This window comes from Hippoglossus hippoglossus, chromosome 12 (assembly GCF_009819705.1).
Source record: "Hippoglossus hippoglossus isolate fHipHip1 chromosome 12, fHipHip1.pri, whole genome shotgun sequence".
Lineage (NCBI taxonomy): Eukaryota > Metazoa > Chordata > Actinopteri > Pleuronectiformes > Pleuronectidae > Hippoglossus > Hippoglossus hippoglossus.
Genome location: NC_047162.1, coordinates 3,945,375 through 3,964,205, shown reverse-complemented (window position 1 = coordinate 3,964,205; position 18,831 = coordinate 3,945,375). Strand labels below are relative to the sequence as shown.

General features: G+C 41.0%; 1 protein-coding gene across 2 annotated transcripts; it reads right to left on the bottom strand.

Annotated features, from left to right (window-relative positions):
- Window positions 1-3,777: 3,777 nt before the first annotated feature.
- scamp1 (secretory carrier membrane protein 1) lies at window positions 3,778-18,177 on the bottom strand. 2 transcript variants are annotated; one of them, XM_034602174.1, is made up of 9 exons: window positions 17,919-18,177; window positions 13,456-13,533; window positions 12,438-12,545; window positions 11,706-11,817; window positions 9,765-9,893; window positions 7,933-8,092; window positions 7,350-7,451; window positions 6,582-6,699; window positions 3,778-6,488 (listed from the first exon to the last, which is right to left on the bottom strand). In XM_034602174.1, exons 1-9 carry the CDS (start codon window positions 17,973-17,975, stop codon window positions 6,339-6,341), a joined length of 1,014 nt encoding a protein of 337 aa, XP_034458065.1. In that variant the 5' UTR covers window positions 17,976-18,177; the 3' UTR covers window positions 3,778-6,338. The 2 variants fall into 2 exon arrangements, with proteins under 2 accessions (XP_034458065.1, XP_034458067.1); XM_034602176.1 differs by lacking the exon at window positions 17,919-18,177 and adding an exon at window positions 14,749-15,042.
- Window positions 18,178-18,831: the final 654 nt, after the last annotated feature.

The following is an 18,831-nucleotide window of genomic DNA, read 5'->3' as shown; positions in this document are numbered from 1 at the left end:
ATTAACATATAGAAAAGATGATTAACAACACAATTCAACCAGGGTCCCTTGTTCTATTTCAGTCTAAGAATAAAAAAATATTAAATGTTGTGTAGATTTTACAACTTTGATTATGACACAATTCATTGAAAGAATGAAAAGAACTTTACAGAAAAAGAAATGGTCATTTTTTCAGACTAACACATTTCAACAAATATATTCAGCAGAACTTGTTTTTTTTCTTCTTTAATCAGTTCACAATCCCTCAGGATTATCTGGTGACCACTGAGGGGCCTGAACCTGGGAACTACTAGACAAATGAACTGTATGAATTACATCAAACTAGTTTCACCATGAGCAGCTACAACTGCAATCATTCTGCAGATTGAGTTCTTCTTTTGATACTTTTAGTACATTTAACTGATAATACCTGTACACTTTTGAGTGTTTGTACATCATTGTATTGATACTTTTTTTTTAAAGTAAAACATTTGACTATTTTCTCCACCATTGCTTAAATCTTCAAAATTACAACCATACACTTTCCACTTCTAGCCTCCGTTTTGCTTTCTACTATGTACTGTATCTGTGTGTGTGTGTGTGTGTGTGTGTGTGTGTGTGTGTGTCCGTCGACTCCCTCCCCAGATGTTCCACCCTCCCTGTGGACGACAGAGAAATCTCTGGCACAACCCTGTGGCCGCCGTCCTCCACCAGTGCACTCAAACTAAACACAGAGCCTGATGACTTCCAGATTATGACAAATCGTGCAATCCCAAATTCAGGCCTGTTTTCACTGCCAGGGGCTTTTAGTCATGCCTCTCATTTTCCTCTTTTGCAGAAAGCATCAGAGGGGGACGAGAACGCGGGGAGACACAGCCTCCGAGTTTTGCTTCCTTTCAAACCTGGGAGAGGAAAAATACATATATTCAAGCTCAGGAGCCGCCTCCTCACTTTCGGCAGGTCTCAACAGTCTTGACATTCTCTCAACTGTCCGTGCTACTGTCCCAACCGTTTCATTTTTCTAATTGCCTAAGATGAATCAGTCCCCAGCAACGACAATACTGTGAAAGGAAGAGTGGCCTTTCCTCTAACCATAATGTCGGTGGTTCGATTCCTGGTTCCTCCAATTTCCTTGGGCAATATGCTGAGGCCCTAAATTGCGTCACAGTGGAAGAATGTTTAGAAGTTGTGACATTTTCACAGAGAATCAACTCATCACTTTTGATTAGGGAGTGGTTATTGTACAAATTCTAGACATAGACCCTTTTCAAGACAGCCATTTTGACATGAAATAGTAGGTAAACATACTGTAGGTGTTACTAATTCATTAAGGTTGTGCTCTATTTTGATAGAGCCTTATTGAATATGATTTAAATGAATGCTGCTGTGAAAAAGGTGTATTGTTGTTATTCTTGTGCACACGTGTGCCAAAGCAAGTGCAAACACACCGGCCCTCCCCACTTGAGGAGGGAGGAGGCTGCGTGCTTACAAACTCAAAATCCAAAAAACATGATGAATAATAATGAATTTGAATAAATGTAAATGCAGCTCCCACAAGAGATATGATCAAGTTATTTTTGAAAAAATAACAAAATTAAGAAAAACTATGAATTCAAGGTCACTCGTCCAAACTTTATACAATTCGAGAAACAGTTTCGGACCTAAACCCTGATTGAGTACAGATGACTTGCTGAGCTCAATGAGACATTTGCCTCCGTCCAGCCTCATTTCGTTTTCACTGTAGGGACTCACCTCCCAGGGTGTAATGAAATCACCTGCATCAAACGCATTATATCACCTCAACTGAATTCATCCTGTGACAGCACAGTGTGAGCAGAACAAACACACACACACACACACACACACACACACACACACACACACACACACACACACACACACACACACACACACACACACACACACACACACACTGTCCTGAAATGGACGAGAGGCAGAAGAGAAGCCCCCCAAGCCAGTGACAGATTGTTATTCCTCATCCGTGCCCCTTCCTGTTGGCAGTGAACTGAGTCTGCTCCCAGTTTCCTCTCTAGTGAGAGTGTTGCTCTGCTTTATTTCACACTGGGCTGCTTGAGAGCAGAGGCTCTGGCATTGTCTTAGACTGTGTGTGTGTTTTATTTTACAGCTGCTTTAACAGGTCTGTTATTGCCACTGCTCCAATAATGTGAAAAACAGGCAGAATTTACTCTGTTACTCAAAACCATCCTTCCATTATAGACCACTTATCTGGCAAAATGTCGCGGGGGAGCTGGAGCCAATCCCAGCTGACATTGAGCAAGAGGCGGGGTCGCCAGTGTATCACAGGCCCAACTTACAGAGACAAACACCCATTCACACAATACCAGTCAGGGTCAATTTTGTCTCCAATGAACCTAAACCCAGGTGAGCCACACAGACACGAGGAGCGCGTGCACATTCCACACAGAAAGACGCTGGCTGAACCTGGGAATCAAACCAAGAGGCAGTGAGGCAACAGTGCAAACCACTGCACCACTGTGCCGCCTTACTCCAAAAAACAACAAGCGCATCTGCCAGGGTGGTGCCAGCAGCCACTCCCTCTGTCTAAACTGTATTAAACATAATCCATCAAGCAGAAAGGAGAAGTGCTTTGTCGCTGCAGGGAGGTGAAACAAGTGATCAGTTAGTTCTGCAGTTTATTAGGAACCCCTGCATACCTGCTTATTCAAATGGGAATCAGCCAATCTGCCAATCAGGTGGCAGCAGTGCAGTGGTTACAGTCCTGCAGACACAGGTCAGGAGCTTCAGTTTACTGTAAGATCCCCTCAGAATCGGAAAAGTGTCAAAAAAACAAATACGACTGTGGTTTGATTGGTGGAGCCAGACGAGCTGGTTTGAGTCACTTTGAAATTTTGCTGATCTCATGGGATTTTCACGCTCCACTGTGGAACAGCTTTTCTTGTTGTTGTGTAACTTTTAACATGGATTAAAAACAACTCAATTTGTTGCATCACATTGTCAGTGTGCAACATGAATTGTCCTAACAAGATAACAACATTTGTGAATGTTCTGCATGTACGCAAAGAGATGCACTAAAAACTGGACTAGGTGAGATGATGAATGAAGCAGAAACAGGGATCTTATCAAGGCTCTTCTCTATAGCTCAGTGTGCACTTGCAGGGACTTTATAGTTTTACTGTTGTTTCCAAGATGATAAGTATTGATGATTAATAATAAAAACACATTTACAAGGTGCTTTACAAGTTGAAAATGGAAAATTAAAGGCAAACAATTTGAAGATCGCACAGCATTAGAGCACAAATACAAAAGTAAATCGTTTAACAGACGGGGAAAAGAGTATAAACAAGATCAAAATAAACAATGTAAAATGATGAAAAATGGTCTCAACTCTGAGAAATCACACCTACAAAAATGTTTCTTTAAGAGATTTAAAAGAGGATTTTAAAAAGAGAAGGAGTTTGTCAAATCATCATCATTTTACACCTCATACAACCCTTCAGTGACTTCCTCATCTGTAGTCTTGACAGTGCTAAAGTTCATGTCTTTGTCTGAGTGTTTGTTAGAACAGTATTATGGAAAAACTACTCAACTACTTCCATGTAACAACCAATGAACTTTGTTGTTCTAAATATGAAGATGGAGGATTCACCTAGAATAGATAGATCTGCAACACATCTGCAGTGGACGTCCATGTTCTTTGGTCACTACTGACCTCCTCTGGTTTTCAGCTGCTATTTCAATCTACATGGAATCCACATGGAGGATTGATTTGAAGAACAGACAAATATGAGAGAAACGTTACAGAAGAAGACTTTTATTCAGTGCTTATACAGTAAATATACAAAACTCAACTGCTCAACATGCGACTGAAGGTGAAACCAGAGTGCATCTTTAAATCACACACAAATTTTGAGCAAACTGCCAACCATCAGTAAATCAGACAAAATATACAAACATCCCATAGTATGTTTCTGAATAATAACAATCCTGAATCATTGTATTAAAATTTTAGAGAAGCTTTTGAAAGTTTTCTTTTTGTTCTCGCTGTTTCCAACACAAACCGTGTTTATCATAAGCACAGTTTAAAGCCACAGTTCCCATCACAGTCGATCTGTCGCCTTCCTCACATGTGTTGTTTGTTTTTTTTAAGCCAGAAAGTTTTTACAGTCAGAAATCAGCAGGAATCTCTTTAAGGAACAATCTCATGATGCTTTGTACATGCATGTGCTTAGGCAGAAAGAAATGTACTGGTTCAAATTAAGCCGATGTGAAATAAAAAAGGCAAAACGGGGTCGAGAGTAAAGAAGGCATGTTGCAGCCTTGGAGGAGAAGTTGACAGGTAGAATAAAAAAAAATGTCTCCTCTCCAGAGAGAAGACTCCGGACTCTGCCCTTCACAAATATTAGGCTCCACAGTCCCTCTATTTACATGCCGACACATCACGCACTCACAAAAGGCTTAACTGGCTTTAACACGAGATGCAACAGAAAGAAATAAGACTCAGTGAAAAGCTGCTTCCCAGTTCCCAAACTCCACATACGCATTCTAAGACATTTTTGCAGGTAAAATGCATTTGAACATTATTAATGACCAAGAACTGGTAATTAAACGAATGACCTCAACTTTAGATGTGATTGTGCATCTGATTGTGGTTTATTCCACAGTTCTCCAGTTATTAAAAAGCAAGCAATCATCAGAACATCACATGAACATTACTGACCATGTTCGTGGTCTTTTTAATCATTTTTTTATTGCAACATGTTAAATTTACAGCACATGTATTTAAATCTAGGTATCAGTCTCTGTTTAGATCTGTACGGCCTGGTATAATTGACTTTTATCCTTGTCATGCAAGTGAAGAGCACATCCTGAGTACAACTGAGGTAAATCTCCAGAACACACGAAAAGCTGGAGAAGAATGAAACGTTCCTCTCAAAGAGACTGTATAAACATGCAGCTGTATATACACACACAACAGTGTGTGTTGTAGGCTCCATGTGAAACTATGCTGAACTCAGCTGGTGCATGTTAGAACGTATGAATTACACGAATGAGCAGGAAGGCGTGAGGCCATTGTAATAAATATCAATTGCACCGATTTTTATAAACAATCTAATGACCGGATTTAAAGTGCAACTCGGTGGGATTTCACTGTGGATATGACGATCAGTATAGGCAAAAGATTTAAAGAAAACAGAGATACTGGAGAGCAAACTTTAAAGTGATATTCCACCCAAAATAAAAACAGCTTCTAAGTATCAAACACTGCTGGAAGGTGAAAGAGGTGGTAAGAGCTCTGATTGGTTGTAATTTACATGGTTAAACAAATTAAAAAGGAACTTGTAGCATAATCGTGGACAAACCAAGCACTTTGAATTTACTTTCCGAGAAATCATGATGTGCATTTCTCAGAAAAAAACAATGAACTGATTAATCCGAATGATAACTGGCTACTTCTCCTTGATACGGAGAAAAAACACATTATCCCTACAGTCTGCAGGAGTGAGTGTTTGATACTTAACAGATGAGACTTCCGTTGAAGTGTCACTTTAAAAGGAGAAAGACTACAGACCTTCTAAAAATCCAATTCTGACAAAAGCAAACAGAAAGCAGAAGGCAAGGTAGTGAACTGGAATGCACAGCATTCATCTTTGACAATACAAAATCCCTCCACCGGGGGGCAGCAGTGACAAATTATGTACCCCAGCAAAATAAATCGCAGAATTCTGCCGCATGAGCATTCACCGACAGCTAGAGAGCGCTGCATGACTTCTATTTGTCCGATAATAAATTAATTTTAAAAACAGGAAGAAGTGATTAGGTTGATAAATTAAAGAAACACACAGAGCTTCAAAGACGGCTGAGAAATGCCCGAGTAACTTCAGAGTCGGACTTGGTTCAATCTACATTACAATCAGTCTACACACAGGCCTCAAGGCTGAACAGACGTTTATATAGGCACACAAACAATCATTAAGTTGGCCACACACATACACACACGCACACAACAAACATACAAAAATATAGTAGAGCCCGCTGGTTGAGTGGTGTGAGTGCAGCGTCGATGAGGGGTTCCCAGAGTCAGAGATGAGTGTGTGTGTGATGTTGTCGGTGGAGCCATGAGCCGGTTTGAATCATCCCAGTAGTGGTTTTCTCTCAGATCACAGATCATGGGGTGACTGCGGCGCACCCTCACATGAACCACTCTGACAGTGTCAGAAGGCTGGGGGGGGCTCTCCATGTGTTCAAACAGGCCACTTGGCTCAAGGGAAGCTGGGGGCTGCATTTGTGAGCAGAAGAGGAGGAGGGGCAGATGGGCGGGTGTTGGACGGAGAGTTGAGCGAGCTCTATGGGGCCGATCAGATCTGCTGCTTGAAGCTTTCCTGCGCGGCCCTGGAGGCGGCATTAGCGGCGGCCGTCTGGACCGTCTTGTTGGACATGACGCCGGTGGCAAACTCCTGCTGGGCCTTCTCGAAGCTGGCGTCTGTGGTACGGTACATCCCATGAACCTGGTGAGGATGAAAGGAGAGAAGACGGAGCTGAACAGGCTGTAACAGACTCTACTTGAATATATCTCTGGGCTTGTGGTGCGTCCACTGTACCTTTTTGAACATGATGAGGGACAGGACGGCCAGTGAGGTAAAGAGAGCAGCGATCAGGATCATTATAATGCCCACTGGGATGCTGGTATTCAGGCCAGTCAAAGCCGCGATCCACCCACTAAGAACAAGACATTCATTAAAGAGTCTGGGTTTTGTTCCTTGTCAATAAATCCCTTGAAAAGACCAAAACTAACCATAAACTGATCTGACTACAGTACAGAGTGTGTGTCAAAGCCTGATGGGACTGAGCTACATTGTTTCCAAACACGTCAATGAGACACACTGTTGTTCATCATGAACACCCACGCTGCAGTTTAACTGTCTCAGTCACACAAACACGTCCTGCTGCCTCAAATGTGGATTAATCCGCTGCTGAAAATATGCATTATTTCCTCCTGTTTGATTAATTTTGTAAAACTAACAAAATTACTGAGTATTTTCAAACATTTAAGTCAACATTTCTGTTCAAATGGTTTATGTACTCAATATGAACAAAAGAGCTTGAGGCTGAGGGCCAATCAACCACATAACTAAGTTCTGAATGTTTACATTAATGTTCAAATTTTGTAATAATTGCTCTCGGATGTTTGAGAACTAAAAGAAGAAGTGACTGATTTATGCTGCTCCCCCCCCCAAAACATAACTAAGCCATTAATAACAATATTATAATCAATGGAACTACTTTCTTGTGAGGATTGTGGCACTAAGAATAAATGAAGTTGCCTCCAGTTTTTTCTCCCCGAGTGTGTTCATGCCTTGTTGTCTTACCAGGCGCCCCAGCCAGAGATGCCGATACACTGGAGGACGTAGACTCCAAACTGACAGATGTACACGAAGAAGAAAATGAAAAATCTGAATGAGCTGTCACTCCTGCAGAAAGAGGAAGAAGGATGTGAATAATGAGTTTATTAGTACATCCAAGGTAAATGGATTTTTTATGTAATGTCATCGTGGCAAATGCATTTTGAAAATAACGAAAGATGTGTTTTACTTTGTAGAGAAATTGCAAAAGAGTAAATAACACTGCTGTGACGGAGATCATCACCCATGACTCGTCAGGCAAATATGGTGAAATGAAAAGAATCAAATGATATAAATAATCTGGCGGGATAGATAGTTTTGCTGGTGAGACAGTTTTGACCTGCAGGCCGCCAACTGCTGGCTGCTGGTATAACTTACTAGAGGATTTAGAAGAAGACTGACTGTTAAGCCCTGACCCGCCAACTGCTAAATGTTGTTTGCCTGTTCACCATATTTATTAATATGGAACGTATCAAGGACGATAAGATAAATGAGTTACACATACAGACAGACGTTTGTGGAATTAGTAGGTAGATGCTGTGTTGTTCACCTGAAGGCTCCATAGAGTGGTCGGTACCAACAGACGAAAGAGCAGGGCGTGAAGAGCATGAACCAGAGGATGGCCAAGCCAAAGTCCACCCCACGCGACGCATCCACACAGAACCAGGCCAGACAGCCGATCATGTTAATGAGCAGCGTCCCGGTATGAACTGAGGTGTGAGGGGGAAAAAGAGAGAAAAAAATAACAGTAAATATGCAGATGGTGGTTTTAGTGAAAGTGGGACAGTGTGACAGCCCTGGTGCGTTACTGTGGGTTACTGTATACTGAGTGTCAGGGAGCAGGAGTCTCCAGTGTCCTGCCAAGTCAGATTCATTATGGAGGAGCAGGGAACGCTGATGCTTAATATTTCAACATGTAACACTGTACAGGTCTGATGCAATAAAACACACACACACACACTCTCTCAATAATTCAGCGTTACCATTTGTTCTTGGGGTCCTAACCGAGAGTGTGTGGTTAAAGCGGGGGTCTGTAAAAGTGAGTGGATTTTACATCACAGTGTGACATATGACATTATCCTGCTGGCTGACATACCACAGCTGAGTGGGGGATGGGGGGTGGGGGGGTAGACACTTGTGCTCGAGACCCGTCTCTGTTTGAGCCTGGAAAAGATCCAGCTCGTATGAAATTCCAAGTTTTAAAATCAGAAAGTATTCTGTGAATAAAATAAAAGCACAAAAATGAGAGAGAAAGGATCTTTGCCATTTTTTCTGAAGTGTGTATCTAAACAAATCTTTTTAGCAATCATCTGACCAAGTCCCTTCATCAGCCCACATGACTGCGCAACATGTCCTCGTCATGTGCCTGCTGAATTCCAGTCACTCCAGTGACTATTTAAACGCTATTAGGGCCGAGCTATAAAGGCTGCAGAGGGAGAAAATGTAGTTTTTAGTCATTTATAAAACAGACTTTGTTTTTTTATTAAGGCAAAGATGTTAAATCAGATTTGATTAACTAGGCAGGTCTTTTTTTTTGTGATTTATGGACCATGTAGAACTTTTGTAGACAGACCATGATAATGATAATAATAATATAAATAATAATCATGATAATATGGAAAATTATCACATTTTAGAAACAGCAGTCATTAAAAACAAGTTATAATAAACCATGTTCAGGGTCATCAGGTAAAAGATAAGGTGAACCTGGCTCTACTTTTGCTTCAACATGATGCCCTCAGGCTCGGAGTTTGGCCAATCAAACTAATGCAAGAGCACATTCCTGGTAGATCACTCACAATAAAAGAAAACTTTCCAGAGTTGTAAAACCCCGCCTGTGAGTACAACAAACTGCTGTGAAGTGTCCACTGTCTGATAAATCTTTCTTTCTCTTTCTAAAAGGGGAATTCTTGGATTGTATTTCACTGGATTGTCTTACTGGTACAACATAACACCCCCATCAACAATATGGCAATATGGAAGTAAAACAATTTCGTGGTGCCTTCCCCGCTTAGGTAACAATAATTCTTTGTGCAATAACCTAGAATAAACATGAACGCAGGAACCGAGAGTATACTACTCTACAAGGGGCATACGAATACTGTTCACCAGAAACTAACTGGAGTCACAAGGTTGATTAAGTTATCTGATGATTTTCTCATCAACAATATCTGGATGAAAAAGGAGCGAGAATCTTCCAGAAGGCGCAACAGTTATTTATTTGATGACTACAAGTACTGAACTCTAGAAAACCCAGTAGGATTCATCCTCTGGGGAATGTACATAAAACTTCATGGCACTTTTATCCTGTAGCTATTTCAGTCTAGACAAATGTGGTGGACTGTTACCATGACAACAGGGGGAAAAAAAACTACAACTCACACATCCAGAGGTAGTACATGATCTTGACTGTCTTCTGAAACTCTACAGGAATATCCACGGTGATGTCGTGGTAGAAGCACGGACCCATAGGGAACTTCTCTGGGAGAGGAGGCCAGTTGTTTTTCCTGCCTGAAACAGGACAATAAAAGACATGATTGTGACCGACAGTAAAGCTTTAAAAGAAATTATGAGTTCATGTTTCATTCGGGACACGTCAGACTATTCACTACAGTGTTTCTAGGATTTAAGCAGTGGGGGCAAACCGCATTTGCAATCTCCGCACAGTAATCCCTTCAAGTACTGTTCAGGTCCTAATAACCTCTGATTAGTGCGGGTGTTTATTGTTAAAATGTAAAGTGAGTGCAGGCCAGCGGAGGGAGTGTAAAGGGAGGGTACTATGACAGGATACTCCAACATGGTTCAAACCAACCGGGACAAATGTGCGTCCTAATCCTGAAGCAGTAGCAGTAATCATTTTGATGTGGCGGCTGTAACGGACAATGTGTGCGAATAACATTCTTGAACCTAAGGTTCAAAACTACTATCAAGGATGAGTCTGTTTATAGGCCAACTGCACTTAAGTGTGTTTCACAGTAACTACATTACTGCAGAACATGTGCAGTGCAGTAAATTCATTCTCTGATTTCCAGCCTGGATTGTTGTGTGCATGTTAACACAGTCATCAGCTGATGTTTCATACAGATGTCGGCTCTGAGACATGGAAGAGAAGCTGTATATTGTGGTTAATGTGGTTCAAAGAGAAACCTCAAGCTGCCTTCTCTGTAGATGATCTATGATCATTTAAAGGAATTGTTTGTTCTTTCGGGTAAATCTGCTTATATGCTCTTGCTGAGAATTAGGTGATAATATCACCTTTCATGTTTGTACAGTAAGGCTGTATCCACATTACTTACATTTGAAAATAAATGAATCTGCTACAGATACGCCTGGCACCCACACTACTCCTGAGTTTAACAGCTGCGTAAACAGAGAAGCTTGCTGGCACTGTTTTAGTTTGAAAATTCTGGGGCTGCATTTTTAGTCTGGACGGGCAGAAACAGAGATGATTGATAGCACTGATCAAGACACTCACAACCGCTTGCTGATTGGGAGTTTTCAATCATAATGTAACCTTCTGTGATTAGTCAGGCTCCAATAGCATGACCCCCAGCCTTGGTTACCAGTGTAGAACGGAACATGGATCATCAATTGCAAGCGTTGCTGACCCTGTTGTTTTTGCTAACAGCTGTTGTGCAGTTAAACTCAGCATTTTACAATGTTACAGCGGCTTACATGTGTAGGAGACGAGCTGTTCTTCAAAAAATGTGCGACAATTCTGCAACTAACAACCAAACAACACGGGCGGTCATATGACATACCCTTTCAGGTGTGTTAGTATGATACAGGGTTTAAAACTGATACGGAGCCAAATCACTTGTGTGGACAGAGATTGTTTGAGTTTGAAAACACTGTTTTGAAACAAGAATGTAGATGTATGGGTGTAGCCTGAATATGAAGCGAGAGACAGAAAGCAATTAGCCCTGAAACCAGGGAAACAGCTAACGTGGCTCTGCCTGAAGGTAAAACTTTAAATTTGACTAATTACCACTATTTCTACTGACACCATTTATTAGCTTGGTGCAGTGACTACATGGCATCATTGCTGCTTGCCTCCGGGCCACATGGTAATGAAAAGACTTCATATTTAGCACATAGACTGATATTGATGTTCTCATCCAACAATAGTGTCTCACTATTCCCTCAAATTAAGATCACGAGTTATTAAAAGTATGACAAAAATAAACAAGTTGTTACACCGAATCCTGTTCTGATCCTAACAGAAAATCTGTTTCCTGATTAAAAGGGTAATTATTTTTCTGTGTTCATCTTTTTGTGGTGCCAGTATTGATCTGGAGCTGTATGCCGGTGTCTGGTGCTGACCTCCTGAAGCACTGAGTGACTGCATCTCTCTCTCCCGGCGGTCCAGCTCCGCAGCCTTCCGTTCCAGCTCCTCCTGTCGCCGCAAGAGTTCGGCAGCTGCTCGCGTCTGCTCCTACACACACACACACACACACACACACACACACACACACACACACACACACACACACACACACACACACACACACACACACACACACACACACACACACACACACACACACACACACACACACACACACACACACACACACACACACACACACAATGAAAAGCCATCAACACAATGGTGATAGTACAGGAGACTCTTTGGCAGGCTATTATTTTTCAGCTCACTACAAATTCTTTCTACTTTTGGAATGAATTAAATTCTCTAGAGGGGCCGCGCCAGCAGGAGGAGAGACATCACAACAACATGCCGACAAATGAGATGCAGCATCGCAAGTTATTTCCTGTGTCGGCCTGTTCGAGCCCCGTTACGGATACAGACAGTTTCCTGCTGAGCTGCTTTTCTGTCCACAAACTCAGCATGAAACCAGCTGTCATTGTACTTCATGTTCTGCCTTCAGTACAAAACCATTAGAAATGTCCCAGCCTCACAGCCTGCTTGCTTTTAACACCTACTCCCAATAATATCAGCACATAAGAAAAAGACGAGGACCATGAAGTATAAAGTTGCCGGAAAAGCGGCAGTTCTTTGAGAGGGTGAGGTCCAGCTGGGGTCAGTAATACCTGTGCCTGAGGCTGCGAGTAGGCCGGAGGCTCCTCTGTGGGTTTCATGATGGCGGGTTGTGTGTTGATGGTGGGCGCAGCAGTCTTGGGTGCCATCCCTGCAGGCGCCTATGGAGGGAAACACACGTATACAATTATAATCAAAAACCCCCCCATCACAGCAGACGGAGCCCCACAATGCTGAGCCACTGCAAAACTTTAAAAAAAAAATCACCAACAGTCAATTCAATGATTCAATGTTGGAAATCTACCAACTAATTCCACAAACGTCCATCTGTCTGTCTGTCTGTGGAACATTTATCTGGATAAACGTCACTCTTGGCATTCGTATTCTTCGTAATCATGGGAAGTAAAGTGCAGAGTTTGGTGCGATTTGGACAAGCTGTACCTTCAATGTTAATAACAATTGAATAAACAGGTGACCAGCGCTCTGTAGCAGTCAGTGGGACGTTTTTTTTTTATCTTTTTAAATCGTATAAAGGCCTGTAGTTGTACCTCTGCTGTGGAGCAACAACTCTAAACCAGTATGAACAGCCGTTTCTGTGATATCTGGATCCTAAAATGCTTTGTGCAGCTAGAATCAGGGCAAAGCGTCCCATGAGTGGAGAAGTGTGAATAGCTGATAAATTATCTTTAAAATAGTGTCATCAAGAGCTGAACAATTAACAAGGATTGGCTTTTTGAATTATTACCACTTCCTTGTTTGAGACTATTCCATGCAGGTCAGTTTTGAATTACAGTTACAGAGCTCTCTGGTGGCACACTTGTTAATCTGCATCTCACATCTAAGAGAATATGTCGGACTAATGAGCAGAGGGGATGAATTTATCACACTCCTCAGTTTCTTTTATTTTCCATTTAACACAATATTTCAACGCAACAGTGACCAACCTATTCCCATCGCTACTGCATCATGTGAAAGTCAGAAATAACAAGGATTACTTTAAAATCCTGTGAATGTTGTTCCGCACCACTGTTTGATAAATGAGCTCAGTGAATAATCTGTAAAAGCACTCACTGGTTTGGCTTCTGTGAAGGGGTTGTACTCCTCCAACCCAGGAGGAGCCGTCGGTCTTGCTTGGGTCACAGACGGATCCTGAGAAAAGAGAATAAAAAGAACAGGAGAGAGGCTGAGTAAAAGCAGCAAACAGCTCAAGTCTGACATCAGAATATCCCAGTCTTAACTCGACTATCTTTGAGTTTGCACCAAGGACACCAGTGGAAATCTCTATAGTAAAAGAATACCTCATGAAAGTGTGAAAACCCTCCATTATTCTGTCAAATCAAGGACAAACAGGCCTCGTTATTTGAAATGCAACGGGCCTATAATTCAATACTGACAAAGACGGGATGATTCCAATAATTTTCACAGGAAGACGTCTATAAATAGCCACGTCCAGGCGCTTTCGGGAGCAGGGCGAATGCTTCTGGCTGCTGACGACAGAAATAAAAAGGGAGACTGTGTTTTTCTAGTTTGCTACGCTATGCACAAAACCTGCTAAAGCACTTTACAGCTCCCGTTAACCACATTCTTGATCTGCATGACAAGCATATTTGAACAACCTTGTTCACGAAGGACTAGCCGAGAATGACGGTTTAATTATGTGAGCACAACAACTGAAATAAAAGAATGAAGCCAAAACATCCAGACACCAGAGGTGGAATCTAACAAAGTACATTTACTTGCATAAATATTTTTAAGTACTTGTAGGTTACTTGAGATTTTCAGCTACATTTCATTTCTACTCTTCTACATCTTAGAGGGAAATTCTGTAGTTACTACTATATTGTACTTTTTCAGTTTAAGATTGTCCTTATAGTTCCTATATTTTAAGATTAGTTAATGAAAAATTATTCAACTTTATTATAAAAACTACCCAAGAGTATAAAATATATACTTCTGTTTAAAACTGACTTCACCTTGACAGCATTAACACTAACATGTTAATACATCTTCCTCCACTAATATATGAACAACAAATATAAATACAAATATAAAACACTTTGCAGGAAATTTTAATTTCAATAATTAAAGTATATTCTGTCAATACTTTTGTACTATATGTAAAGGAGTTTTAATACAGCAGACCTGCAATGTTAAGACAATCTGTACTATACCTTACTAGTGAGTGACAATAATATTGCAACACAACTACAATCACCTATGTTTACTTATTTGTACTGTGGAACAGGTCAAACATTAAACAGAATTAGTTTAGTATCTTCCACCTGCACTTGCATGTTAACTTCCTGTTCCTCATGACAACACAAAAGCTACATTTTAATACATTTCTTTGAATAACACTCTTACCATGAGCTGTTGTCAGTCAGGCCCTAGTTTTATTCAAATTGCAGCGCAAGCTTATCATCCGATCTGCGTTTTTCCTGAAGTGCTACTCTCATCCAGTCTCAGTGTGGTCTGACTTACATTTCTGGGAGCATCTCTTCTGCTGGTGCACCCACATACACCCACATACACACACGGCTTGGTGATGGTAAGTTGTCACCAGACCGGGGTCATTAATATTTCAGTCTATGTTGTGTTTAAACTTTAATGCTGCTCTACTGCGCAGCCAAACAAATACATACATATTCACCAAGTGTAGAGTTTTCAGGTTGAAGTCTGCAGTTTACACCATGCATCGTCCACCTGTTGCATGTTTGTCTGTATGAAAACTGCTATAAAAACGCCTACGGATTCCCTGTCTCCTATAGCGACATATAAAAGAAGTGAAATTGAATCCACAGAGATCCTGACGTAGGTGAAAACAAAACTGGCAGAGTTCGGTGTGAGCAGGTGCATTAATCTAACATGTGGTGACACTTCAACACTGGGCATACTCTTGTGCGTTCAATGGTGAAGCTGCAATATGTTAGAACAGTAAATAGTCACTGCAACAATCCCACATTTGATTGAGCTACCGACACAATCAAATGTTACATCTACACTTCCATATAGAGCCTTTCATTTTTTCTGTCATCAGCCCGCATGCAAAAATAGGCCAAAACAGAGGGAACAAATCCCAGCACCACATGTCGTCCATGAAGGCACCATATGATTTCATGAACTATTGAAGATAGCTCAGAGTAGTGGAGGGAGCTCCATCTCTCCTCAGGCAAAAACAAAATGAAGTGCAGGCCAACGGGTGACAGGAAAATGGCAGAAGGGAAGGGGTTCATTAGTCATGTCTGTATGTTAATGGGGACCCCGTGAATAATTCACTCTCTGTGCGTCTGTACGGACAAACTGTGCCGTCAGCACTTTCCGTCGCCACGCGCTGACAGAGAAAAATGGTGGAAGGTTTTTTTTAGTTAATGCAATAAATTAAAGCTTCTAAAATGAGGCAATATCATCATAAACAGGAATATGTGTGTACAATAATGTATTATCAATCAACCTAATTATATTTGTTAAGCCCATATTCACAAATCACAGTTTGTCTCAAAGGGCTTAACAAGGTGTGACACCATATGCCCGTAACCCTCATCAAATACTTAGTCAATTGTGGTATTTTAAACTTATTAACAGAAAAGAAAATGAATTCGATGTTTACCTGACTATTCATGTATATATCTGATGTGATGGTAGTGGCATCAAAAATGTTCTTTCATTGTTTAATATATTAATAAAATGTTACATTTTCCCAAAGTACTTAAGTTTCCCTCTCCTCTCACATTTGAGAAATGTAAACTGTCAAATGTTTGATTTTGTGTTTTCAAAAATAACTTCAACTTTTAATCAGTGATCAAAAAGTTGATATCTAATTTTGTTTCCATTGACTAATCAATTAATCGACAAAGATTGGTCTGAAACATAATAAATGAAAATGTATGGGCATTGTTTGGTTGACAAATGTATGAATAAAATAGTTGCAGGTTAATGTTATGTTGTTCAAAGTCTAATCAACTGTACAACTGATGTAAATGTGAACTATCTGCTGCCATTTGTACTGGCATAGTGCACCTGAGGTGTTGATCCAGAGAGGAGGGGAGGACACAGAGGGAGCACATGATCAAATGTTTTCACCATGACAAGACACTATAAGGAAAACACTGAGTATAGATAAGGGTGGAGGCCTAACCGAAGCCAACAGCTCTATGAAAACATAAATAACATGGTTAATGTACAACTACAATGTTGTACTTTTTTTGGAGAGATAGTGTGTAAAAATCCATGGCCATTTTTAACATTTGAACAGCAGTTTATTTACCTAAATACAACTGTATAGGTGTTTTCAGACATGCACTGTACTCCAGATTATTTCCTGACATTCTCCGGAGGGGTTGTATGTGAGAATCCAAATGTCTGGGTGGATAATAATAAATAATGGATAATGTGGGAAGGAGCCCCGGTGAGAACACATCAGCAGGTATTCCAGAGGCTTCATGTAAACCTGTGGTCGTGTAGATGACAATTCTACAACAGGACAGACGCAATAAAAACAGTACAGATGTCTCAGTGTAAATAAGAGGCGTCATCCACTTCGGTCTAAACAAACACGTGGGATCTCAGCAGCAGAATAAACACTTTACATCCTTCTTCTGCTCGCTGCACCAGCCCTAACCTGAACCTGAGATTTCTGTATAGTTGGGAAGGCGTCTGAGTGGAGAATCTCCTGATGTGTTGTTCATGTACGAGAGGCAACCTCCGGAGAAAGTCCAGACCCATTTCTGCGGACATTCTCTGGAGGTTATATCTGATTATGGCTTATGTTGACTTTAGAAGTATGGAAAGAGAAGGATGTCAGACTGGATGTGGGAAGTTGAAATCAGTGGAGACACCGACAGGTGTTGAAGTGTGTATAACAGAAAGGTACAAACAGGGCATCGTGGAGAAAACTAAATGGTTTAATAAAACACAACTGTAGTCTTAAAGGTTCAGTGTGTAGGATTTAGTGACATCTAGTGTTGAAGTTGCATGTTGCAGCTGAATACCCCTCACCACAACCTCATCTTCCAAACATGAAAGAGAACGTGTGGCAGCCTTCCGTTGTCATAAAAACTCAAAAAGGTATTTAGTTTGTCTAGTCTGGGCTACTGTAAAAAACACATGGCGGCCTCCCTAGAGAGGACCTGCCCCTGATGTAAATATAAAGTACTTAAATAAAAAGGGCCCGTTCTAGGGTAAAGAAAATCACAATTCATACAATTCAGACACTAGTGAAAACATGATTAGGGTTATTTTATATTCAATTTCTGCCAATAGATCCCTTTCACCTAACTGGACCTTTAACAGCTGAAAGACTAACACACAACACTGGCTGACACCTCAGGTTGTTGTGTCACTACAGGCAGCCAAAGTGCACCAGCACAGATAGAAAGTCACAGTCAGAGTAAAGACACCATTTTAAAAATCAGACAGTGGTGTTACCACAGCAGTTTACTTCATATCACCCGGTGCTACACTCCCTCTGCTCGTTATTAATGTGTAACACTTCAGCAGCTAACGCTAACGCGGCTACCTCAGCTAGCTAACGTTACCTGGAGCGGGTTGCTGAAGCTGGGCTCCGCGAACGGGTTGCTGTCGAAATCCGACATTCTCGTGGTGTGAGTCCTCCCCGTTAGGTGTGTTCCACTGGTTTAAAGAGCAACGTCTGGACCGACTGTCGCCGCAGATAAAGCCCCGCTAGGTCTCGCTGTGAGGCGAGCAGACGCAGGAGGTGTCACGGTTCGACGCGAAGTCAAGTGTGGGCAGCTTCCAGGGACTGTACCGCGGGGAGAGATTGGTCACCAGCAGCGGATCACATGAGTCACAACCCAGCGGAAGTAGCGATACGTCACGTCCCGGTTGTCAAAACAAAACTTCGCTTTGAGCTCAATGCTATAAACAAGTCTATGGCTCAATCCCATATAGACTGAAAATAAATCTACTTCACACCTTATTGGGTTTATCATTTTACCTCTTAGTTACATCCAAGAACATAAACAGCTCATCTGTACTTTTACTCAAGGAAGTACATCCCTTAAATCATGTTGTTTATTATGAAATATCTGTTAAAGTTACATCTTCTGACCTCAAAGAGCTGCCACAGCTGCCAAAAAGTCGTTTTATGTTATTTTATATCACTTTATGTTGATGGAGGGTCGTCCTTTACCATGTGAATGATCTGTATCTGCTATGTGGTGTCATGCATTGTCTTTTCTCACAAAAACATAGTAAAAGTTTGAATTACAAAAAAAAATAAAAAATTAAATATAAAAACAGCGTAATTACTTATTACCTCTGATCATCAAGTTGCACTGGGTACAATTCTGACAATTTTTCAATTGATTGCCTTATTTATTTGTTTATTTATCTATTTATTTATGCCGACATGTTTTGTTATCTAATGTTGTACAATTTACTTGAAAAATACTTTAAAAAGACAAAGAAAAAACAACAACACTATGAATT

Bases quoted from the DNA above. Each gene is read 5' to 3' on its own strand.
- scamp1 (XM_034602174.1), bottom strand. From the start codon at position 17,975: ATGTCGGATTTCGACAGCAACCCGTTCGCGGAGCCCAGCTTCAGCAAC. The intron at 12,546-13,455 runs GTGAGTGCTTTT...TTCCCTCCATAG, and splicing joins CCTTCACAGAAGCCAAACCA to GCGCCTGCAGGGATGGCACC. The intron at 7,452-7,932 runs GTGAACAACACA...CTCTTTCTGCAG, and splicing joins CCACTCTATGGAGCCTTCAG to GAGTGACAGCTCATTCAGAT.